This window comes from Protopterus annectens, chromosome 1.part0, assembly GCF_019279795.1.
Source record: "Protopterus annectens isolate FY-2018-M chromosome 1.part0, PAN1.0, whole genome shotgun sequence".
Lineage (NCBI taxonomy): Eukaryota > Metazoa > Chordata > Ceratodontiformes > Protopteridae > Protopterus > Protopterus annectens.
In genome coordinates, this window is record NC_056725.1 from 1,169,642,327 (window position 1) to 1,169,668,911 (window position 26,585).

Below are 26,585 nucleotides of genomic sequence, written 5' to 3' on the forward strand. Positions count from 1 at the left end.
TGGGGTCAATAGTTCAGAGTAACGGTGAGTGTGGAAGAGAGGTGAAGAAGAGAGTACAGGCAGGATGGAGTGGGTGGAGAAGAGTGTCAGGAGTGATTTGTGACAGACGAGTACCTGTAAGAGTGAAAGGGAAGGTCTACAAGAGGGTAGTGAGACCAGCTATGTTATATGGGTTGGAAACAGTGGCATTGACAAAAAGGCAGCTGTTTGAGCTGGATGTGGCAGAGTTAAAGATGTTAAGATTTGCACTGGGTGTGACAAGGTTGGACAGGATTAGGAATAAGTATATTAGATGGTCAGCCCAGGTTGGAAGGTTTGGAGACAAAGCCAGAGAGGCAAGATTACATTGGTTTGGACATGTGCTGAGGAGGGATGCTGAGTATATTGGGGAAAACATGCTAAGGATGAAGCTACCAGGTATCAGGAAAAGAGGAAGGCCTAAGATAAGGTTTATGGATGCGGTAAGAGAGGACATGCAGGTGGTTGGTATGACAGAGCAAGATGCAGAGGACAGGAAGAAATGGAAACAGGTGATCCACTGTGGCGACCCCTAATGGGAACAGCTGAAAGAAGATGATGATGATGAACTGACATTCATTCACAATAATTACAACAACCATGCATACAGAAACATATACAAGTGAAATGTAAGACAAAAGATAACATTATATCTCATACTTTTGACCTGTTCCTGCAGACAGTGTCTTACCACTGTCTGTTGTCCATTTTCTTTTCCTCCATCAGTTCCCCTGGAAGAATATTTCATTCTACAAAACATTTCCTGTAAGAAGAACTTCCTCATGTCTGTTTTGAACTCCTGTCTGTCAACCATGACCTTACATTTCTTTTTTATCTCCACCCATCTAAAATACCCCCTTAAATGTTTGCATACCTATATGATATCCAACTTTTCCTTCCATGCCTTCAGTGAATGGATCTCCAGGCCATGTAACATCTCACAACCCAATTACTCTAGCCAGTCACCATCTTAATTGCTTCCTTTGGATCCTTTCCAACAGCCTTATCCCTTTATTTCTGGATACTGCCAAGCACTTCATGCAGTATTCTAAATGAAGCCCCACCGAAGGTCTGCACAGTCCCAGAATCACTAGTATTTGTCACCATCCTGTTGGCCTGATCTTGGTGATCCAGTTTGCCATTTATCAGAGTACTGGATTCTCTATCTTGGCTTGCATCTCCTAATCAACCCCCCACCCCCAAATTTATATGGTCTCCAAGGGCTACTACTGAGAAAAGTAAAAAATGTTGCTCTTATTTATATAAGACTACAACCACCATCTATCTGCCTGACATCCAGTCTCATGTCCCTTCTTTCACCAACATACCTTGACACACACAAATACACACACACTCTTCTACGCCACATACAGTATAGACACATAGACACATACATACCTATATATACAAAATTCACATACAGGCACACACACACACATGCACACATTTGCAAACTGATGGTGACTACAGGCAGACCAAAATATCTGAGGGTTTCCACTTGACGTTGTTAAGTCTACTACCGTCAAGAAACCCAACAGGTTTACTGTACTTATTTTAGTCACAGCCCTTCCCCTTTCCTGGTTATTGGTGCTATTGGCAGAAACCCAAGCACTTTACCCAGGACCTGTGTTATATATTAAAAACTTGTGAAAATATAGGGCTCAGCTTAGAGTCAGATTTCCTTGTGCTGGCATCTAAAAGCATCACCATTTGTCACAATTATAGAACAATATATCCTACCTTATATGCATTTAGGTGTACTGGTTGAAATAAGTACAAAAAAGCATCTGAATGTGGTAAGGTGAGTTACCCTACTTGTTTTCCAACTCTCGCAGATGAAGAGCTTACAACATATAAACACAAAGACATATTTCTTTGCACTTGATAATTACATGTATTGTTTGGCAAAAGTTGATTGTAGAAATACTTTGTAAAAAGGTGATGCTACCATCAAAAACATATCTGCCAATGTCTTTATTCCCTCCAATAAGCAGTCCATAATTAATTACTTGAGATTTTTGGATGACATTTTTGTGTTATGGGGTGGATCTAAGGAAGAACTTAATCTTTTTATGGAATACATAAATTCATGTACAAACTTTTTCTCTTTCACACATTCACATCATGAATTTAGCATCAATTATTTGGATGTTACTATTTCAAATATCCCTACAGGTTTCAAATCAAACATTTACAGGAAACCTACTTGGTGTAATAGTTTTTTACACTATAGTAGCCATCACCCTTTAGCACAAAAGAAAAGCTTGATCAAAGGTCAAGCAGTTAGGATAGCCAGGATGACTTCTGACTTTTGTGACCTGGAAAGTGAAATGAATTTCTTAGGTAAATGTTTCATAGAAAGAGAATACCCCTTAGAAATAGTTAGTGTTATTCTAAAAGAAGTTACAAAAAACTGGGGTACTAAATATAAGGCTTTATTAGGTCAGCCGTTTCAAACTTCTCAAGTTCTTAAACAGGATAGGAATAAATACAAAGCAGCATGTATAATTCAATACAATACATTATCAGATTCATTTTTAGATATTATTAAAAATCACTGGAATTTAATGAAAATTGATAAGGAGATATACAAGTTAGTGGGAGAACAACCTATCTTTACATATAAGGTGGGAAACAATTTTAAGAGAACTTTTGAAAAAGGAAATAATGAATGTATTCAGTATAGGGCCACTAATCCTTGTGGAGCATGTAGTGTGTGTGCACATATATATAATGAGGCAAGTGTTACATTAAATAACAGCTTGAAAAGTGTGGTGAGGTTTATCAAAGGTAGTTGCAAGTCTGAAATGCTGGTTTATATGGCCTTATGCACTTCATGTAGTGCATACTACATAGGTAAAACTGAGAGGGCATTTAAGGACCGTATTTATGAACACTTATATGACATTAGGACTCATAAAGAAGCTAGTGTTTTGTACAAACACAGTATAACTTGTCCTTTTACATTCACAAGGTTTAGATTTGGCATTATTGATCTGGTTCAAAGGGATTCTTTTAAGGGAGGGGGTGATACAAAGAATGTTTTGTTACACAAGGAATTGTTATGGCAACTTAGGTGCAAATCTAACACCCCACCTGGCTTAAACGATTATATTAGTATAAAACCTGTATTATGTAGAAAAGCAGAAAATGTTTGAATTAAACAAATACAATAACAAACAAAATTTGTACATGAAGTTATGATTAAAATATTTATATATCATAAAATATATATATACATATATATATAATTTATTCATTATTTTATACATATAATTGATTAATTGATTACAAAACTAAATATAAATTTTTCTGGCTATTCCATAAGATATTTTATTGTGTAAGAAATGTTTACAAGAAAAAACAAGATAAACATGATGAAATTTTATTAGTAATATAAGCCTTACATGTATTTTTAAGGCAGTATTTGATTTTTATGTATGCTTCTTTAAAAGTTGATTGAGTGTAATTAACTTGATTTGAATGGGTGTATTTAAGTTGTAATTTGTACCAGTGCTTTTATCTGATGACGTCTAGTCATTAGACGAAAGCGCTCATCCTCTGTGTTTTGTGAATTTTATAAAGACTTTTCAACCTACGTGGAGTCCAGGACTTTTTTGATATTTTATTTGGTTGAATTGGTACAATTTATCATAAATGAATATTAATCAGGCCAGATTTTGGGTACAATGCAAAGGCAATGTTGACATCAGAAAAGCAAATAAGTGTTAAAAAAAGCAATAGAGAAACTAGATAAAAACTTTGTTCTCTTGAAATGAGGCAGCAATATGAAAATAGTAAAGCATTATCACTGCTGAATGCTTTCTTGAAAATGTTATCTGCTATTTGTCTCAAAGTTAAAGCTAGTCCAGGTCTTGTGGTCAATCAAACCAATTAGTTATTAGTGAAACTTTTAGCTGTGTTAACAATAAAAAGAAAAAGAAAAAAGACTTGATTTTTAAGGAATATCAAGGGCATTAATACAAATGAGGACACCACAGGTCACAATCAACAGGAAGTCTTGTACATAATGCTGCCACATAATTATTGCATCCTGGTGGTTACCCATGTGTACAGTCACAGGTGGGAAGCCCTACCTGGGAGACAAAAGTGCTATGTAGATTACTCTAAGAGCCACTCAGTAGCAACTACTTTCATTTTGGGACACAAACAAACTACATAGATAGCCATGGGAACAGCCATGGTCCCTAGCCTTGCAAACACCGCCTTGGGGAAATGGGAGGAAGATTACTTTTTAACTCCTCCTCTTCCTTCTTCTCCCATATCAGCTACTACCTTCACTTTATGGATCTTCATCCTTTGGGAAGGTAGCCCCACACAGTTACAGGATTATTTAATGTACATTAGCAATTGCACACCCTTTCTGAAAATACGACTCACCACAGTCAAGGAAAGGTGATCTTTCAAGATGTGATTCTCTTCAAGGACTCCACCACAGTAAAACTTAACAACAGCATTTAAATTAAGCCCAGTACGGTTAATTTTCTCCTCTGTAGCAACAACAGGCATCCTCACATTCCCAAGAGGAATGTGATCAAATTACAAGGGATGTAGATAGCTAGGACCTTCGAAATTCTCCCACACTTTTTCAAGAACATTATAAGTTTATAGAAGGACTTCTTAGCTTGAGGCTATAGCAATAGACAAGTTAATTCCATTTTTCAACCTATTTGGGACCTCAAGAAAGCTAATAAACCCACCTTTCTAGAGCTGAGAACAGACATCACAGGGCTTTTAGGGACTTAGGTTGGAGACTAAGTGGGATAGGTACATGACCCTGACCTACACAGTGGACTTTAGGGAGATCAGAAAAGTGATAACTGACAACTGGGTGATCATCACTGAAAACAGACAACTTAGTAACCTGCTCCCACCCCATGTAACCTTTATCCTTAAGAAAGCAAAACGCATCAGGCATTATGTGTAAAGCAGGGAGATTGAGGAAGATGAGAGACCAAAAGGCACCTGAGGGTGCAGACCCTCTCTGTGTAATTACTGTCCCTTAATGAGTATATTATAATGACAGGTCATTAACATTCAAAAATGTGCACGCTGATTGGGCAGCCCAACCAATGTGCCCATTGTAAATGGAGCATATACCAGTAGAAAAAAGTCTGGTCACCCGGACTTTCTTCTGTTAATATATGCCAAGGCTTTGCAGTTTTCTTGAGATAAGAGGTCAAAAAGTAGGTAGGGAGGGCAGAGAAAATACAAGGAAAATCAGGTACCTCATACAAAATTAAAGAAAGTACTTGACTTTCCTTGCATTTTGCCATCTCTTGTACCTCTAAAATGCCCAAATTTCACAGTTTCTTTGGAAAAAAAAAAAAGAAGAAGGGAGATCTTCCCATCTTGTTGTTTGCTTCCCAAAGCAGGGTGTACTGCATAAGCATGGAAACATAATTCTCATATGCATGTAAAATACATCAATAAAACTGCAGGATACAGAAGCAACATGGAAGAACATCACAGCACAGTTATACAAACATATTTAAGAAAAGTAAGTAATTTTTTTCTTAAATAATGCCATTGTATAATAGCAATAACCAACTCCTGGGTGTGATATGTTGAAGATTTACCCATGGTTGCCTTTGTTTAATCACTAGGGCTTCACCTTCATGATTAAATCATACCAACTGTGGGTAAATCTTCAATATACCACACCCAGTCATTGGTTATTGCTATAATAAAGACAGGTTCAAGTGCCCCAATCAAGTTATAGTAAAACTTTTGGCAACTACAACACAGAATCCATAGTTTACAGGGTCAGCTGCAGAAAATGTAACTGTTGTTATGTCGGAAAGAACGGAACAAAGCCCCTCCCTTCCCTCTTTAGTAATGGGTGCTAACCCTAACCCTAATTCTGCCCCTTCCCTCAACCCTAACCCTACATCTTACCTTCAAAAAAACTTCCTGTAACACTGCCTGTATTCAGAAGAATTTGAAGCTAGTGATATGGGGGTTAGTGTTAATATTGGAGGAGAAAATAGTTTTCCTTTCTGAATATTTTTCATTCTATATTTTTCGTTTTCAATATTGTGTATGTTTGAACTTTTTTGTTGATATTTTCAGTGTTTTATATCTATCTATCTATATATATATATATATATATATATATGTGTGTGTGTGTGTGTGTGTGTGTATACACACGCACAAACACACATTTTCCAGAATTCAGACCTATAACATGTACTCCTGCCCTACATTTCCACTAGGCTGTTTACTCATAGCAGTTACATGATGGAAAAGTAACACCTCTTCCTGATGCGGGGCAGTAACTAGTAAATTGCCTCTTGCTCTTAATTCATATTTTTGTATTCTGAGACTGCTCTCAGTTTTCATTAACCACCACAAAGCACATTGGGGCTGCTACCTTATGCCCAAGCTGGTAGTTAAGAAATGTTATTAATAATAAGGCACACAGTATACCAGTATCTGGCACTAAGTCAGCTGCCTTCGTTGGTTATTTAGTCCATCATGTCTCATTATTTTAAACAATGCTCTCAGTTGTTTATGCAAAAGCTTAACACAAATACCTTGTAAAATTCTCCAGTCAACCACAGAGTGGGAACTGAACAGCAAGTGAGTCACTTACCTGTGGCTTCAGCTCAGATTAAGGCAGCAAGGAATCTGGTCAGACACTGTGACTATTTTTTTCTTGCCTCTGTTTAATAACCAGGTTGTATAAACTGTCACAACAGAAGAAATGCCAAGCTTGTAACTTCCTGAAGAATACACACCTGATCTTGTAGTGGCAGAGTTGAAAATGCTGGGACACTTTTTGCCCATTTAATGCTCATGAACAGAAGGCGCGCAGCCGATTCACAAACTGATTCAGTTGCCACTTCGTAAAGATACATCGGTGTCCCACTGACTTCATGAGGATACTAATACAATAAAGAAAGAAAGAAAATTAATATAGAAACAGCATGTGAAATAAAAAAACACTGAGTAGATTAAAACCGATGAACACATATGTCTGGATCCCTCCTAAACACTGCATTAGATATGTTGCTATGTTTTAGAACATGCCTTGCTTGTCAGCAAAGTTTGCAAATTACTTTCTTGTAGAAATGCAGATTATGTGATCAACATACTCCTCTGTAGTAGACCAATAGGAAACAAACTAAGAAGTTTTTAACTGCCAGTTTCAGTACGCTAGTATTTCCTGTTGTAAAAAAAACTTACTCTAAACATGAGGACTGACTGTCTGTGGTGGGTGATCACGGCTAATTACTGTTTTTAGGAAGTTTTTAAATAAACTTGAAACCTCCTTCACTGTTATACTCTGCTTTATCTGATCAGTTGTAGAATCGGTACAACTAGAGATCGTTGGTAACTTTTTGTAGAACTACTATACTTCAACATACAGGACTGCAGGTGATGTTTATAATATGTGGTCACCACCGAGTGCATTAGTTTTGGCAAGTTTACTTTTCTGTGAGATAGTGAGATCAGTCAGTTTTCACTACATTTCTCTCTCAGCGCCAGTGCACCGCAACATCACAAAACAGTAAGATGTCCGTGGAAACTGAATCCTGGATGACACAAACAGAAATGCTACATAGCATTGGTTGGTGTTGAACTGGACAGCAAAACAATTGCAGCAAGAGCACCCGTCAGCATATTCAAGACAAGCTGGTTAGTTAGTTATTAGAGAAGTGGCTGCTGATTGTAGACAGATCTCATCCCATCTCGTCTCATCCCTTCATCACAGGGTGTGTCGGTGAATGACTGCGGGGCACACTAGTGCAAAGCCTATAGTACCAGAGACCACAAGCACTGATAAATGAGAAAACAGCCATGTCGTTTAGTGAGTGTGTGTGTGTGTGTGTGTGTGTGTGTGTGTGTGTGTGTGAGAGAGAGAGAGAGACTGCAGGCGAGGAACACAGACACCCGGACATCCACACAAATGTTTGTAGGGTACAAGAAGATCCGTCTAAAAGGCTGCCAACAGAAATAACTGCCCAGGAATCCCATAGCTACTTGCAGCAATCGCATAAAGTGCAGCCGCTTTTCCTTTTGAGGCCACAGAAAAGTACACGAATCTCATACCCCCTGGCCGGCTGGCCCTTAGGAACAAGGTGATGTGCATATACTCGTGTTTAGACAGTACTGCGCAAATGGAAACTCGCTTTGTTCTCTCTCTCTACAATTTAACTTTCTATGTTGATTTCGTTTGCCTGTTATTTGTTGTTAAGTAATCCCGCACGGGTAGTGTTACTTGTTTACAGCTGTAATGGAGGAAACTCACGCCCCATACGGCGTGTGACCCTGCCACAGTGTGCAGAGCAGCTTTTCTCAAATGGTGAGGGAGGCCAGCCTCCATGGCAAGGCCCAGGCCTGTTTCAGGGAAAGCCCGATCAATTATGGCAAAAAAGTTATTTAAACGTTAACTATTCCGCATGTACTTTCTATGAGACTGGGCTAAATACAGAAGGATACCGGTCAATGAAGCGGAAGTGTGCGTGTGTAGGGTTACCACCTGTCCCACTTTGAGAGAGACAGTCCCTCTTTGGGCAGCAGTTGTGTCCTGACAAAAAAATTTAAAAATGGCAAATGTCCTGAGATTTTAGGACAAAATTATTTCCTATATTTTATGTAATAGTTGCATGAAACAGTTATTCTGTATCTAAAATACCTAAATGTTATAAGAAACAGAATAAGCAACTAAAATGCTACAAGAATAAGCTTTTATTTGGGCAAAAAAGTTAAGTTATATCCTTTGTACTGTCGGTATGTGTCGGCCTGTAAAATCTGATGTTTGTACCGAAAATGTCCCACTTTGGCCATTTGAAAAGGTGGCGACTCTGTGTGTGTGTGTGTGTGTGTGTGTGTGTGTTTGTGTGTTTTGGGGGGCGGGGAGTGGGTGTGGATGGTTGTCTGTTTCTGTAAAGAACTGCATATTTTTGTATGGAGTGGTCTTCGCTGCATTCCTAATAACTATAAAAGAACCAGACCTCTACTGTGGTTTAAGCAAGAATCACGCTGAGACCCTCTGCTCTTTACCAATAGAAGAGATTGAAGTATAATGGAGAAAGGAAATTTAGACAAGAAGCAAAAACAGTAACAGCGAAGATGAATATGAAACTGATATGAAACGTTGGTTATGCCATTAATAGGAAACAAAACTGATATGAAACTTTGGTTACACTATTAATATAATTTGCAGCTTCTTAACTATGTTTCAGAGTAATAATATCTTGTTGCACGCACTCATTTTTTATGAAATAAAATGAGAGTGAGGAGAAAACAGTGGCATTAACTGTATGTTAAGGAAAAACGAGTCACCATCAATGCAAGGCAAGACTAATTTGAAGATAAAAAGATTTTCTCATCCTTTTGATGGCACAGGAGCACAAGAGAGATGCCATTCAGCATAACAGCATAACATTCTATTTTGCACACTGTGAGCACCTCTCCACACAACCACACCAAAGTAGTACCAAGAACGTGTTATCAACACATTTAAAGTCAAACCTGGAATGTTTCAAAGTACCCCACCCCCACCATGTGGTGTTATTTGCTTGTATAATATTCTCCTAAGAACTTCTGTTTGGAGGATTTTTTTTCACACTTAAAGTGTTAATGCCGTCTACACACTAAACTACATAAATATGACATTTATTTATTTATTTTAAATTTGTTTACCGGGATGGTCCAATTGGGGACAGTGCCCATTTTCAGCGGAGGCCCATGGGGAAAAGCTCCAGCCGAAGCTTACATACAAAGTCATCACATCAAGTAATACAAATTATAGACAAAAAAGAGTGTTAACACATTTACAGGATACAAATTTAAAAATAAAAATATATACTTTTTATACATAGTATCAAATAGAACAAGACTTTAAACAATTGAATATAGATAAATATATGGTTGAACTTATATATGTGGAGGAACATAATATTAGTTAGGACATTAAGTAGGGAGAATCACTTAGGCAAAGTAGTGGTAGTTAGTAATACTTCCGTGGTGAGAGTTGCAGCTTGCAATGCTACTTATAGAGAAGTAGTGTTGTTATGTTAACATAGTACGTACAGCCAACTTGTATAAGTAGTGCTAAGTTAATAAGTAACATGCATGTATGCTATATCTGAATAGATGAGCGGATGGATAGCAAATGGTGTTATGTGGAATTTGACCAATTCGGGACATATTCTGTAATAATTTTACGTGACAAAAGTTTTGTATTGAAATTGCTCTTCATAGCATTGCCCAGTGCCCACCTACCTGTTGCGGTATTCTTAAAGCCGTAACGTATGTAGGTAACAAGATTATCCTCAGTGTTAAATTGCCATCTTACCACGTTTGTTAGATAAATTGCCAGGGCATTTAATGCAGTACCTTGGGTGTGGGTTGTGCCAATCCTGCGAGCGTTTGCCTTTCGGGAGTAGCAGTGACAGCTGACAGCTCCTGCAGTCCATGTGGCTCGAGTTGAGTGACAGTGGTGAAAAAAGCAGGCGCAGGTAGGGCTGCTGTAGGGAAGTGCGGTGCCGTGCCATTCACGTCCTTGTGTCCTCTAAAGTATAAAGCCACCTGCTTTCTAATCGTTGATGTTCTCGGACCCCTTTCGTGTTGGACGGCTGAAAAATATTTGCATACTTGAAGGTCTAAGAAAGATAACTTGCAAGTAAAAGACAAATAAAACATTTACAGTGTTACGTTACATGGTTTCGTAATTTACAAAAATAACTAGACTGTTGGGAAAATGCTATATATGAATGACATCAAACTGATCTTATAATGCTCTTCCACAACTTGTTGCAACAAAAAAAATCTAACTTATTTAAAACGTTTTTCTTCTGTAATTATTCCTGATTGTACTATTTCATACTTTTCCCCAGAATGAATAGGTTCAGAGCAATTATGGGAGATAATATTTTGTTTGTTTAGTTAATTTTAGTCTAACTGTGTGGGTAGAGTGGTCCGGTGACCATTTAAATTACCTTCACCCAGTAGGGTTGACACCTTTTCGAATGCCCAAAGTGGGACATTTTTGGTACGAATGTCAGATTTTGCAGGGCGAAACATACCCACGGTCATTACACAGGACAGAACTTCACATTTTTGCCTAAATAAAAGTTTATTCTTGTAGCATTTTAGCTGCTTATTCTGTTTCTTATAACATGTAGGTGTTTCAGATACAGAATAACTGTTTTATGCAACTATTACATAAACTTTAGGAAATAGTTTTGCCCTAAAATGTCAGGACATTTGCCATTTTTTCAGTTTTTTTGCAGGATACAACTGCCCAAAGAAGGACTGTCCCTCGCAAAGTGAGACAGTTGGTAACCCTGTCACCCAGCAGACAAACATAAGCAAAATTATAAGTTAGACTAGCATTTTACAAGCTGTAAAGACGAAATTTTAAAATGTGCAGATTTTAAATAATAAATATTCCATAAGGGAATACAAACCATTGTATTGTGTTACACACATCTGGATAAAACCATGTCTTTATTTTTCTTTATTTTACTTCAACTACCAAATCTGTTATAGATTATTATTATTTTTTTTCATAACATGTACATTTGCGGGCCATTTCTTGTGTTCATTATTTCGAAAGGCTTGCTTCTGTCCTTGGCTCGGAAGTCTGCTTCAAATTCTTGTAATGCATAAACAACAATTTGTGTTTATGTGGGTGGGGGCGCTTACCCCCCCAATATATATATATATATATATATATATATATATATATATATATATATATATATATATATGACAGATACATGTGCCATTCGTTTTTAAATTGCTTTGTTCACTAAATTATTATCTACGGACCATGTTCCAGATATGACACAGCCTACTATAGATACTAAGCAAAACTCTGCTGAAACGTATCTGTTATGCACAACTGTAATGAACCCTACAGACTGCTGGCTCTAGTTCATTGAAATGTTTCATTCCATTCTGTTTACGTTTATCCTGTAGAATAAAAATGTGTGTGTGTGTGTGTATATATATATATATATATATATATATATATATATATATATATATATATATATATATATCACAAAATGTACATGCTGTAGGAAGCTAGTGTACTCATTTGGGGGCAGGTAGGTTCACCGCCTACATTAACTAACATTTTAATAAACTAGGAAAGGCACATTTTACAAATAGTTTGAAAACATGCATAAAATTGTTTGTGAAAAACAACAAACTATGAAACAGCAGGAGATCCAGTTTTGCAATGGTTCTTGCCTTTTAGGACAAACATAGCTGAACATTGCTTAACTAACAGTAAATAACATAAGTACCATCTTTGTTCATATTGACTTCCAGACATTTCTTCAACCGACATGCCCTACATTGATTTCTGTGTGTCTTGTCCACAGGACATCCTCCCTAAAATAGCAAAATAAAACTTTATGTCACTCAGAGTGATACGTGGCATTACTACCAATGCATAACTTAAAAAAGAAAACGAATTTAACATTTCTAAATAGACTTTACCAAAGGACTTAGCTACTTATCACTTTTGAGTAATATCTCTGTATTCACCTGTGTAGGCAAGACGTATGGAGAGATTACACCAAATAGCAAATCTTCAGTCATAAATGTACAAATTTTAGATCAAATGATCCGAAGCAAACACATGCCAAAAGTTATACTTGGGGGGTTTAAACCCCCTACTAAGCGTGATTGCTTCAGATTTTGCCATTACTCTGAGAAAAGCTAGCATATAACTTCACACAAAATCTTTGTGATAACTCGAAAATTAGTAGTTAAGTCACTTCACACAGTTTATCATTAATACCATTTTGATTTAAAAACATCAAGAATTTGCCTTTCTTCTTCCCAGAGTAAACTGGGAGAAAAAAACACTCCTTTCAAAGTATGTGTGCGTGTATCTATATATACAGCAGTTCAAAGAGTCAAGGAAGATGCTATGTGTAGGCACAAGTGTATTCCTGTATTTTTGCTCTGGTATCTATTTTGCACTTATGCATTTAAGTGTGTACATACATAACACGGGTACGGTGGGCGGTAAGGAATAGAAATACAGAGTTAAATATGATAGTCAAAGCGCAGAATTATTTTCACTGCTGTAGACAAAACTCCGCAACTCATCTGACCTATCAAGTGTATCACGTTATAAGGAACCTTCCTAACTATGAGTCTTAAAAAGTTTATGTTAAAAGGGTCTGCCACACACTCTGTATTAAGAAATGCTTTAACTGATATTCATGTTAAATAATAATAATGATTGTATATAATCAACCGTACATTTGCGTTTCTGTAGAGGCAGTAGACTTGTTTACTGGTGTGCTCGGGAGATGTAAGTAAATAAGTGAGCACATCTGGGTGTACATATTAATCACATCAATTCATTAAAGAACTATTTTATAAATATAAAATAAACGTTTAGCAATCACGTGAAACTCTATTTGAAGCTGCTAATAAAATGTTAATCTTGTCCATTTGCCATTATGATAAGTAATGCTCCACATTTTGGAGACAGAAGGCTGAGCGCTGTGGCTGAAACGGCAAGGTCTGAATCCTGATCGATATATTTGATAAATCAATTGAGATACCTCCCAATATTTATAATGATACCAAAGCATGCATGCTATCATTACAGAGAATATTCACCGTAACTGTGTTGAGTGGTAAGAATGCTAAATTTATCTTTACTTTTATCCTGTTTTGGTTAGGGTTCAAGTTAATACAACTGGTTATTTTTGCTTAAATCACTGCAGTCGCAAGAATGAATATTAGCCAATGACCAGACTTTCATTTTTGTAGTGGCAGTGGGCTCCCATCTTAACAACTTTTGTCGTAAATAACTGAGGTAGTTAACTTAAAGCGACAGTGATGCTAGACGTGCTTTACTGGTGTGTTAGGAAGATGTAAGTAAATTGGTGAGCACTTCTGGACGTGCACGGTAAGAGTATGTGAGCACGTGTGTAAACGGAAGGGAAAATAATTTTGTTAATCAAGCTATTTTTAAACACTACTCTCTCTCTCTCTCTATTCATTGATTGATGATCGATTGGATGATTGATTGACTGAATGATTAATTGATTGACTTTTGATTACCGGGAAAGTCCGACCGGGTAGAAGCGGAGGCCCAGGGAGAAAAGCTCCAAAAGATTACAAAACATTTTAAGAATAATAATTTCACAGTCTTCAAAATAATACAAAAAACAAATACGGTTTGGATAATTATACTAAATTAGACATAATCTGAAAACATTGGCCAAGAGTATATCTGTGTGTGTGAATATCTATCTATCTACATATGTGTGTGTGTGTGTGTGTGTGTGTGTATAATGTATGTATGTACACACACACACACACACACACACACACACACACACACAGTTCTGTCTTTTTTTCAACGGACTTCGCAGGGCAGTGCCAGAAAGTAAAGAAGTTAATTTCTTCAGCACCGCAGACAGCGCCACCTTCCTGCAGCCTGTCTGTGCAGCTGTGAGCCATGTGGGCTCACTGCACCCCCCACACACACATACACATTTTTTATAAACTTCATCCAGTAAACTATAGCTTTACACATACCTCTCAACTGTCCAGATTTTTTTCTTATATATTTAGTCTATTCTTCAGAAAATGTGTGGTTTTCTGGCAAATCACTGAAAATTGAAGTCACTTAATAATGACAGACATTTGAGTTTCAGACTTCATATCTTTTCGAAAATATATCCTAACGCAGAGCCTATTATTCTAACAACATTCTAAGTTTATAAGAGCAGTATTTAAAAAAAAATCCCTATTTTGGGGTCTTTGTACCACCATTATGTTTGGCTTTGTTTAGATTTGTTGTACTAACAGGCTGACAGGTGTGACTTTACAGGTGAATTCGTATTGTTAAATCGGAATTTCCACTTCATTTTACACCCACAGTTATAAAAACTGTAAAAATGAACATACTTCTTTTGCATATCTGTGAACTTCTGCTTTTCTTTTGATGTTAAAGGAATGACAGAGAAGTACTACCAAAAGAAAGTTCGACGTGCTTGTGTGCGTGCGTGTGATCTTAAGCATATGTATTCCTAGACTACAGGTTGTACAAACTGTAAATCAAAAAGTTAGCAATTACGAATGGGTTTTCAAAAAATATCAGTGAAACTGCATTTCATTTGTAGATAGGGTTGCCAGCTTTTCAAATGCCCAAAGTGGGACATTTTTGGTACAAACGTCAGATTCTGTAGGGCAAAACATAGCCACGGCAAGTACAAATATCAGAACTTCACTTTTTGGCGTACATAAAAGCTTATTCTTGTAGCATTTTAGTTGCTTATTCTGTTTCTTATAACATTTAGGTGTTTCAGATACAGAATAACTGTTTTATGCAACTATTACATAAAATATAGGAAATATGTTTGTCCTATAATCTCAGGACATTTGCCATTTTTTCGATTTCGTTGCAGGACACAACTGCCCAAAAAGAGACTGTCCCTCGCAGAGTGGGACAGGTGGTAACCCTATTTGTAGAACCCACGCCATCTGTACGTCAACCAGGTGCCTATCTGTCTTTCTTTCCCCTAGAACAGCTCTATCTTACTCATAGTTAAGCGGTTTACAAATAAAGGATACTAAAATGGGGTTTTAGTTCATAAGTAGTCTTTGTACTTTCATTGATACATTTAATTTGACTGCGTGAGAAACAAGACCTACGGGTTTGTATCGAGTGTTTTTTTTCAAACGCGTTTAAGTCTACACCGTGGTTTAAATATGCATGCTTACAGACTGGTGTTTCCATTTGTACTGAACATGTACACTTTTTTAAGTATATTTATAAAGAAAGGCAGTGCTGTATTGACTGTCATTCAGAAAGTACTAACCTGAATCCATACCACTCAACCTCTGAACATTACAAATGATAGCAGTGGCCCTTAAAAATCGTATCAGAGGGTTAGAAAGAGGAAGGCTTATTTTGAACAGTAGAATGTCTTTGCATATACTACACGCCAAGCAGTTAGTGATGCGGAATCGTTGTTTACCTCTCAAGTGTACCTCATTATGAGGAACGTACGTCATTTGGGGTCTTAAAAAGTTCATGTTCCTCTGTTCCACATTGAAAGGCTCTGTCACACATTCAGTGTTAGGAATTTTTTTAAGTGAAATCCATGGTAAATAGAAATGAATCATATGAATTCATTAAAAGATCTTCTTTTTAAGTAAAACCAGCATATTTTAACCATCCTATGGCCTTCCTAGGTGAAGTTATTAGTAAGCCATTAGTATGTGTTCCACATTTTGCCCATTTGTTCCACATTATGAGGGCTAGTGTTCCTCATTTTGGAGATGGAAGGTTGAGAGCTATGGTTTAAGCCTAGTTTATTTCAGTAAGATAGGTACATATAAGCACGTCTGCCAGTAAATCAAGAAGGAGCTAGGCTAATTTGAGGGCCAAACATCATAGCTCCATGCCTTAATCATAGCAGTTGAGAGGTACGGTTTAAATCTTTACACACATCTGACCATAAATCAAAGGAGTGCAGGCCACCGTAGACAGAGAACTACAGATTTCTAATTTACTAATAAACATGAAAACGGAAAGAATCTAAGATAATTTCCCAAAATATTCCATAATTATATGTGTCTGCATGTGAATGTGAAATATTGCCAATGATTTAACTTCATTTTACATAATGTCTAACACTTGCAGCATTACAATCAAACGTATTAATTAATGAACGAGTCACATTGATCCGTTTCAGTCATTCACTGTTCGCCTGTATAAACGATTACCTGATTTCCAGACTTGCACACATAGGTCCTGTTCCTTCGGATACTCCGTTTAAAAAAACCGGAACAGCCGTCACAAGCATACACTCCATAATGTTTGCCAGAACTTCGGTCCCCACACACCTTGCAAGGTATATCCAAGATACGGCCTTGAAACAGATGATTTGTTCACTTGTTAGTTTTCAGTTTTCTGTGTACATCGATAAACATGCAACAGTTCTGAAATGCATGAGTTCTGGTAACCATTATATTATCCGACTTGCAACAGTAAGTAACAGCGAAGGTGCTTGTAATAGTGCAAACATCTGTGAAATTAAACATAGTCTAGAACAGCAAAAACTATACTGTTATATTTACCTGCGGCATATACAACTCAAATCCGAAAACTAACACTGCCATTACGGTACAACAACTAACTAGAACAATCACAACATTTTCTAACATTGTATCTCTGCATATGGTCCTGGAGGACAATTAGGAGGAGGATTCGTTTTCCTAGCAATCGCCTCTAAATCAAAAACAATGGAAAGAAAATATGTTGGACTTTCAATTGATTAAAAAGCAATTCCTACACACACGCACAAAATCACACTTGTTTAAAGACCCCTCTCCCCCACACACACAATTTCCCAGTTAACTGGCCGGCACTTGGCTGCCGCAGTTTGCGGGGTTGCCTCATTGAACATTCTAATGTTCGATTCCTGGTTGGGCTGGTTCCACCTCTTGCAGCTTCCCTCCTTCATCTCAAACATAGGGCGAGACAGGTGAATTGGCGATGTGTGTGTGTGTGTGTGTGTGTGTGTGTGTGTGTCCTACAATAGTCTAGCGTCTGCATCACAGCTGGTTGTCTGCCTTACACTCTTCCAATGTCGGGATTGGACAAGGGTGAATCAGGTGTCATTTGTAATTTGAATAAATTATCAGTAAACTATATTTTATTTAAAATAAAATGTATTGGACTCCAGCGCATGACATTAGTAGTTTTGGAAATTCACAAATTAAATATTAATAAAGTTCACTGTGAATGATCAGAATGCACTCAGCTGACCACTCCATTTCCTCTGTGAAGCAGACAATTATAACATAGCTGAAAGTTTGTAAAATGAACCACAGGAATAATACACATTTTAATCCATTTTGCATCACTTTGTGTTAACTTTTGTAAGAAGACAGGTCCCTTACTAAAACAAATCAGCAGGTATGTAGAGTGCAGTCGAACCCAGGGCTATATATATGTCGTTCTGAGAATGCAGTGCACCGATGGCACCATTCTGCATTGGAACGAGAATGTCCATTCCCATGGGGCTTTGATAAAAGCATGTCTGGCAGAAGACAATAGCGCCCATTAGAGAAAAGTGTTAACTTCATGATTTTCCCATTGAGGCTGGACTGAGTGCCCCCAATCAGGAACCCGCCGCCAGCTCCTCTACTAAATGAGACTTGACAGCTGCCTTACTAGGATCACTGGCAACTTGGCAGGTGGGGGGCTAACAGTAGCAAACTCCAAAACATTAGAACTACCATTATTATTGTCACCGTCATCAACACCATCATTCCGATCCACCCCCCCCCCCCAACCCCCGCTCGTACCTGTGGCCCTGAGACAATTCCACTGAGAGGGACCAGGCCACCTCTGGTGGGCAAACTGAGCAGAGTTTTGCAGTCACTCGCTAATGATCTGGGAGCTGTACTACGAGGCAGAATTTATGTCCTGGCTGGGTAATTACATGAACAGATTGCCACCTGCCTATTGAGTTACCAGTGACCCGTCAAAAAGAGTAGCATGGGAATTCGGAGATGGCACAATGCAGACAGGGGAGAGCAATCGACCTCTTGGCTAGTGGCTTTAGCATTGAAATAGGATGGACTGGAGAATAAGAACTTTAAATCTCACTTTTGCGCTAATTGCAAAACGTGGACATTATTATTATTATTGTTTCTTACTTTATGATGTCGCCCTGTTTTGCCTTATTGATTTTCAGACATTTAACTGAGGGTAAACATTTACTAACATTATATTATTTAATATAGTGTATGTTGCAAAAACACAAACTCATGGGAAAAAATGAAGACTTCTGGCAAGGATATAATAGTACCAGGTTTCATAGAAACTATGAGAATGCAAAACAGACTTGAATTTACAGTTCGAAACAGAAGTAATCAAGGTTGTATTGGTTCCGTTCCCAAGAGTTATATAAATCGTCTGTGCCCCGTGGAGAATATTAACTTCTTAAGTGGCAGTTCTTTAAGGCAACCAGTGTTTGGATTTCAGTGGAACAGTATGACACCACCACATCCATCGCACTTCAAGCCTAAGATTAATTCTGGAGTACCATCGTAAGCAATCAAATGCAGGATTCTGTCACATTCAGCATTGCTTGGCTGTCTTTACTTTCATGGATTTAATGTCAGCGTTAATGGCATCAGACCATTCAGCTAACAGTAGCAACAGTTAAAAACAGACCCGCAGTACATCATTTAACTAATCATATAGGCATGAAAACTGACAGCGTGAGGCTTTCCACTTTATAAATTTGTCATCGACTACTTCAACCTTAGTATGACTGGTATGAACATTTTACAAAATGTATTTATTTATTGACAAGAGGAGGAAACCGACTGTAATTTCTGTCAACGGGCGTTTCGTCCAGTGCATTGTGTGTTGTAATTGCTCAAAGACATATGGCACAATCTATTACTATAATTACCATCAACCTCAGAGCTGTTGACATAAGTTATTCTAGATTTGAGGCACTGTTTTGTGGGGGTCCTATTACCACCCATGTTGAGAATATCGGGACTTAGCCTCGAAAGATCATATATTTGCAATAATGAGTAATTGCTATGCTCGGACTGTTTGATAAAGATACTAAGCAATTAATAAGTAGTAAAACTCCTGCTGTGATCTTGTGCTCGTTTTATTAAAAGAAGGATTTAAGTGTAAAATGTGTGTACACTCTTTAGCAGAGAATATAAATTAGATGGCACAAGGGCTGGGCAGGAAATAAACCATCCCTTTCTCTCAATATGCGCGCATACACACATATCTGTGTGTGTGTGTGTGTGTGTCGTTCACACATCCATAATTCCATAGCTACTAAATGAATAGAACAATTATTAAAATAGGCTACAAATGTCTGTTTTGGACACATTTGATCTGCAGAACCACTGATGTGTGTTTCTTATTATCATTTTAACTTTAATAAAATACATAGCCTAATTCAGATTTATGTAAATTAAAACAAATACATCTAGTTTATGACTACTGAAATATAATGTATTCACAAAATAACTGTAGTTGCATGTAACAAGGCATTCTGTGGATGCAACAAAGGTATAAACTGTTCAACTATTTTAGTATAAATGGCAGTCGACTTTGATTTTCACAGTTGCATAAAGTTTTAAGTTTTTAACCTTTATAATTAAATAATGCATGCCCATCAAAGCATGTTTTTATTAAAAGAAGTCAGTAAAACCGGTTTTAGTTAAAACAATGGCTATATTCTTGACTCGTTAAATGACAGCTTTTCAGTTTAAATAAATTTAAATGTAGATTAATTAGCATGTGTCCAATCTCGATTAAATTTCACTGGCTTGCGTATCTTTCTATGTAAGCACCCCCACACACACACACACTTTGATATACAGTTTAACACGGTAAGCCTACCCTTCCTAAAACTATCTGCACATCGTGCAGCGCGCGCGCGCGTACACACACACACACACACACACACACACACACACACACACACACACACACACACACACACATATAACTTCCATACGTTTTCTTCATAGCAAAATAAGGCAGCTAGTTAAGCAGTTATGGGCTTAAATATTTGACGAACGATACTTAATAAAAATAATTAAGTTGCTACTTTTTAATGCAACTTTTTAAAGAAATGTATAAGTTAAAGTATGTATATGTATGGATGTAAAGTAAAGTTGTATAAGTTAAAGCAGGTACTGAAAGCGGTTGGATGAAATAATACATTCTTTTATGTACAGATGAGTTTACCAAGTCATCATGTGATATCCATTTCACCTGCTTTAAATTCTTAAATTGTGAGGCCTACGGATTTGAGATTAAGTGAAATGTGACTTCAGGGTTGACATAACATATGCCTCAGTGAATGTTATACTATTATACACATGGGTCAAGGGCTTTAAGGTTTTCTACTTGTTTGCAGAACACTTCTAAGTTATTACAGGGAATCTTGCTTTCCAATACATTCCAGTGAGCCAGGCAGGTACTCGGACTTAAGATGACATGCTCATGTGCCACTTCTTAAATTTTGCACATTCTGTTTTCTCGTTCCCTGGATCATATACAAATCAGGTGCATCGGGTTTACTTGAATGATGCAGGGCCTTGATTAGCTATAGTGTAATTTTGTAAATTAATGTAGTGGTGACGCATGCATTAGTTACTTAGTTGGCAAATAAACAGCTTATTGTAAACGCAGACAAGTGCTCTCACTTGTCTTATGCACATATATCTGTCATCTTTCTATCTGTCCGCCCCCATACACAAACATGTCAGCGTTAAAACATTTAAGACAAACTGTTGATTTCCCCACCCCCTCATTTCACAGTCATAAGTATTGTGCAAGCAACGAGACAACATTATAGCCCAGGGGATATTACCCACTTGTTGATCCGGCTGGCTTGCTCATTCTTGAACTCTTCTAGTTGCACACCTGAATAAGTCGTCTACTATTGCACACTCCTGCTCAGTTCGAGTTTGTCTTCAGAGTTTTACAGCCAGAGAATCAGCGCAGTAGTTCCATAAGTGAAGTTCCTTCCAATGTATTTTTAACTCCAGGATAGTTAGGTTCCGAAGTCTGGTTTACAGGATGTTCGGAGCTGGATCCAGGTGGAGCAGACGAGTTAAGTCCTTAGGCCACTAAGCAGGGTCTTGGACACTACTGCAGATGGTTGCACTTGCGCTTCTGTAGGCGCTTTCATGCACTTGCTGTCACTAGCTTCTGAGTGCGATTTGTGATCTGGGGGCACTGCTGAGGGCGGCTCGGTATGTGACTTTGTGTTGGCAGCTCTCTCTGAAACTCCTATAATATCCAAACGGCGGCGATGACAGCAGATTAGGGAGGAGAGAGAATTGGACTTCCTCCCCCGTTTAGCTCTACTCTGCTTTTTTCCCTAACTCTTGTTTGGGTATGACGTCAGTAATCTTCATTTTTAGATGCTAATTGTAGTAATGACTCTGCCAGAGGCTATTAGAAAAATACCGATATTTTGAGAGCCTCATTCCTTATTCGGTACAGACTTGACAAAGCAGGGGTGGTGCGTGTGTCTTTGTGTGTGTGTGTGTGTGTGTGAGAGAGAGAGAGTGTGTGTGTGCTGTGCTTGCTGTATTCTAAGTCAAGAGTATCAGTGCCTTGGAACATATTCTGAATTTAATGACAGCTGTTTTTTTTTTGCCAAGCTAAAATAAGTATTCTGACAACTAACTGTTGACTTAATTTAAGTCTCACTTGTGAAGATACGAAGAGTCTTAGGCAATCAGAAAGACTTTGTTTATGCCAGACCCACGTAGGTTAGAACTAAGTAATTTATATTTTTCCTTTCTTACACACACACACACACACACACACACACACACACACACACACACACACTACGGGAAGCCTATTCATGACAGGTTTTGACTAGTTATAGCGAGAAAATAATGCATAAGCACGAGCACCTCTTCAGTTTAAACGTTTCACTTTTACCTTCATATTGGCCTTCTCTGATGCCTCATAGTCAGGTTCAACAACGGCTTGCATTGGGAGACTTTTAAGTCTTGAAAATAGGCACAGTTCAGACAGAAAAGTTTTACTGTCTACAGCGGTACCACATGGGTCTTACTACAATGCATGCGTTCTGGACGTTTAAAGGGCTCCCCTTAACCTGGGACAGAGTGGTATAGGCTTCTGTCATTAGTCCATTATCATCAGTGACAAAAGCAAGGGAATTCTGTGCATGTCCCATTTTGTCATGGTCGACATACCCCAAGTCTGTCGGGATATTTCTATCGCTCTGTCTAACACACGGACACACATGCTGAGTACACACCCTGATAACAGACTGCGTTCTATTTCCTTGGCATGGAGAGGAACCAGATGGGGTATATAGGTACGTACTCCAATGCGTCCCAGTTATTTTTACGGTGGACAGAACCTGCTGAGAATCTCCGTCATCCCAAGATAGTGGTGATTTCTCTCATTTGATTATCACATATTGATAACAGAATGTTATTTTATAAGGTTGTGGTTTTCATTACTTAAAAAAAAAAAAAAAAACATTTCAAGAGTCTACCTTTTACAATGGAAATTCATTCGGACTTGACTGTGTTGGGAATGGAGTTTGAATACTGCCAAGCGGCAAAGAAGCTGTGCATTTCCTCAGGTACTTTTTGCTTGATGGTACTACGAGTTCATATCTTCAAGTTTAAAAATGACCGGCAAGTCACATGGATTGTCTATCATTGTTAAAGGTTGAATCCCTGAAGCGTTCCTGTATTTTTCTTAATGTGATAGCATTGCGCAACAAAGGATAAGAGTTAGACTGCAGTCCTCAACTCTTATTCCCAATTAAACAACATATTGGGAAAATACAGCACAACGCTAGACCAGCAAGCTGTTTGCATTCAGGGTCTTGCAGTACAGCCATATGAAGTCACACCGGCCAGTAATGGTGCAGGCCTGTGCAGCACTTGTGCAAATTAAAAATAGGCCGCGTAATCCCACAGGAATGCGAATTAAACCTTTCCAGTGTGAGTGCGTGCTTGTGTATGTGTGTGGGTGTGTGCGTGTGTGTTGGGGAGACAAACAAACATCCAGATGTTATTAAAATCCACTGGGATATATATATATATATATATATATATATATATATATATATAAAGTTATGAAAATTACAGTTTTGATTTATTCTTGTGGTGTAAATGTTCAAATATCGGCCAAGGCGAATCAGCATCCAGTGCACCCTGTAAGATACGGAGAACAGGACTACTGTGGCATTTGAGGTTTAATAAGTTGACTTTCATACTTATCAGCATAACTGCAGCTGGGAATATGCATCCAACGACAACAGTATAATCAATACGCCCACTGCTCGGAAAAGGCCCATCCACTTTTGAACTTTCATCTACTTGCAGTAAACATTGCATTAAGTAATATTTTAACTGTGTTTTACATGTGTGCAATACATTATAATGCACTGTAAATCTGAAAATAAGTTCACACACACGCATTGCTCCCTAATATAGAGAGAGATAGAGAGATGCTTAGACAAACAGATAGATGATACGGATATAGATACAGACAGTTTTAGTCCATCTTGTGGGCTTTTACGACGGTACGATGCGATTATCCGTCGTCGATAGACACTATAAATAGTAATGTGACTGATTTTATTGAAGTCAGAATCAGTGTCACACATTTGGTCATTGATCACAGGGCGTGTTAATCATTTCCCCAAAGACTTAGACCTACTTGATTCCGATGCATTACCCTTTAAACATTACTGATAGTTACACAATAAATATGTTCTGATGAATCTGTACATAAACTGTAATAGAGCTTACTTAAAATGCCCAAATCAGAGGGCACTCACATCGCCCATTAAAAAAAAAAGACTGGAAACTTTTGGCCTCTTGTGGGTTCTAGTATAAATGGCATTGCATATTACAGTAAAACCACTCATATCTATTCAAGATAAAACATAAGACTGCAAATCTTGTCAAAGATTCAGGGTGTTTTCTTCCATTGGATTTGTAAGGTAACACCTTTAGTACATCATTATAGTATTTGTTAATCAAGGGATCTGGTTTCATGAATTTTGCGCATGGCTGCACAAAATCCTAACGTAACATCGGGTAGGAATGACTTTGAAAAGCTGGACCATGTTTGTAGCTTTAGGCCATTATTTTACATTCAATAAATGACTAGTTTACAACCCCCCCCCCTTGGTGGTGGAAGTAGACACCGTCGAGAAAATGTGTTTCAGCCCATTTTTCAATATAGAATTTCCAAACTGTGAATTCACCTAATGTATTAGGCAGATAAAATATATTTAACTGGAATTTTACACTTCATTTAATTATGATCTGCGGGTAATACATCTTTATTATCGAACTCAACAAAACTAGCAGGTGTAGGAGGTATGCTTAGTTTTAAGTTGCGTATCTCCTTTGGAATGCAAGGACTTATAATGAACATATTATAGAAACATAACAAAAATACAGCAAATATTCATAATTCGTCAGTTTGAAACTTTATATTGCACATTTGGAAGTAAAGTGTAACTCTAAATGAAAACTACTAGAAGCCAACAACGCTACTCAAATAGGAATATGAAGGCAAACGAAGTAGGAAGTACTAATGTGAAATTATTTAAGCATTAACTTCAGCAATGGAGACAAAGCGGAAAACACAGCTACAACAATTAAATTCCGGATATGCAATACTTCAGAAACGCGTTTGAGAGATATTATACGCAGTGCAAGGCTTTGGCATTAGTTCTTCTGCTGATCGAAGCGTGGTTCAGGTGTTTGCTTGGCTAGCAGACTTGTTACCGTTCGTGTCTACACAACCAGTGACTACGCGGCGCACCTTCAAGTTTAAGTCTCCAGGTTCGGGCCTTACTTATGTTTTGATGATGCATCTCCGTTTGTTTTTTGACAGCACATGCGGACATTTGCATAAACCTTTTTTGGCGGGGGGCTCGGTAAGGTCGTGCGGTATGAAAATATTCTCTTAGTTTTTCTAGGCCTTCAGATATGGCAAAAGGCAAAAGCCCCTTTAACTTTATAACTGTGTAACATTTCTTGCCATGTAGAATTTCTAAGTAGTGAAACCAAAATAAACGCTCTCTGAAAAGTTTGCCGTCTAAAAACGCACAGATTATATATAATAATTGTTTACACACAGAACACATACCTGTCAACCTCTTAGAGGAAGAAATCTGGACAAAGCCGTAAATAATGGTGGTGGTGGGGGGGGGGGGCAAAGACGCACAAATAGGGCAAATTTTTAAATATTGCATTTACAAACTTAGAAAATTGATAGAACAACAGGTTTTGCACTAAAATGAAATTTCTGAAAGGTATGAAGTCTGAGACTCCAATGTCTTTCATTTTCTGACTTCCATCATCAGTGATTTGCCAATGATTTCTATCGCATTTTTATGAGAAACAAACCAAAAATATGATGCAAAAATCTGGACAGTTGAGAGGTATATAATGGATAACTAGCATGGGTCGGAAGAAAATTACATCAAAACAATCAAGTCCTTCCAAAATCATTCTCATAAGCAAACTATACAGGAGAGACACAGCTCTTACATCTCCTGCCTGCTTCCTTGCGTGCACTAAATGTGATAAACACCAGTAAATACTGCTGAAGGAAGTGACAGAGCAGTAAAATAGCTGTGAAAATTCATTTGGGGGGAACGCTTCCTTATGATACAAAACACATTTACAACTTATTTTGCAAGATGCAAACTTCTATTTCAGTCTACCTAATTTATATTCAGTTACATAAACAATCAGACAGACTCGCTCTCTTAGCAAGTGCATTACGCAGTACATCTCTTATAATGCAACACAGGGAGAACTGCTTTTAGGAAAAAAAGAGTATTGCTTTTAGGAAAAAAAAAAAAAGATTAACGAAACTTCCTGTAATAAAAGTGCACACCAGGTGACACCTAAGGTACTAGTCACCACGTAATAAAGTACATCACATCCTTAACTGAGGGACGCTAAATTCACAAGTACTGAGAAAAAAATCGACTGGGAATGGGACTTTGGCAACGACACAT

General features: G+C 37.7%; 1 protein-coding gene across 1 annotated transcript in view; it reads right to left on the bottom strand.

The window, feature by feature from the left end:
- NR2E1 (nuclear receptor subfamily 2 group E member 1) overlaps positions 1-21,891 on the bottom strand; it is a 65,147-nt gene extending 43,256 nt beyond the window's left edge. Inside the window, exons 1-5 of the mRNA XM_044065381.1 lie at positions 21,412-21,891; positions 16,765-16,910; positions 12,306-12,393; positions 10,387-10,625; positions 6,780-6,926 (exon numbers count right to left, since the gene is read on the bottom strand). Coding sequence (XP_043921316.1) covers positions 6,780-6,926; positions 10,387-10,625; positions 12,306-12,393; positions 16,765-16,910; positions 21,412-21,436 — 645 coding nt within the window. The 5' untranslated portion in view covers positions 21,437-21,891. The remainder of the gene's footprint in view (positions 1-6,779; positions 6,927-10,386; positions 10,626-12,305; positions 12,394-16,764; positions 16,911-21,411) is intronic.
- Between the last annotated feature and the right edge of the window lie 4,694 nt (positions 21,892-26,585).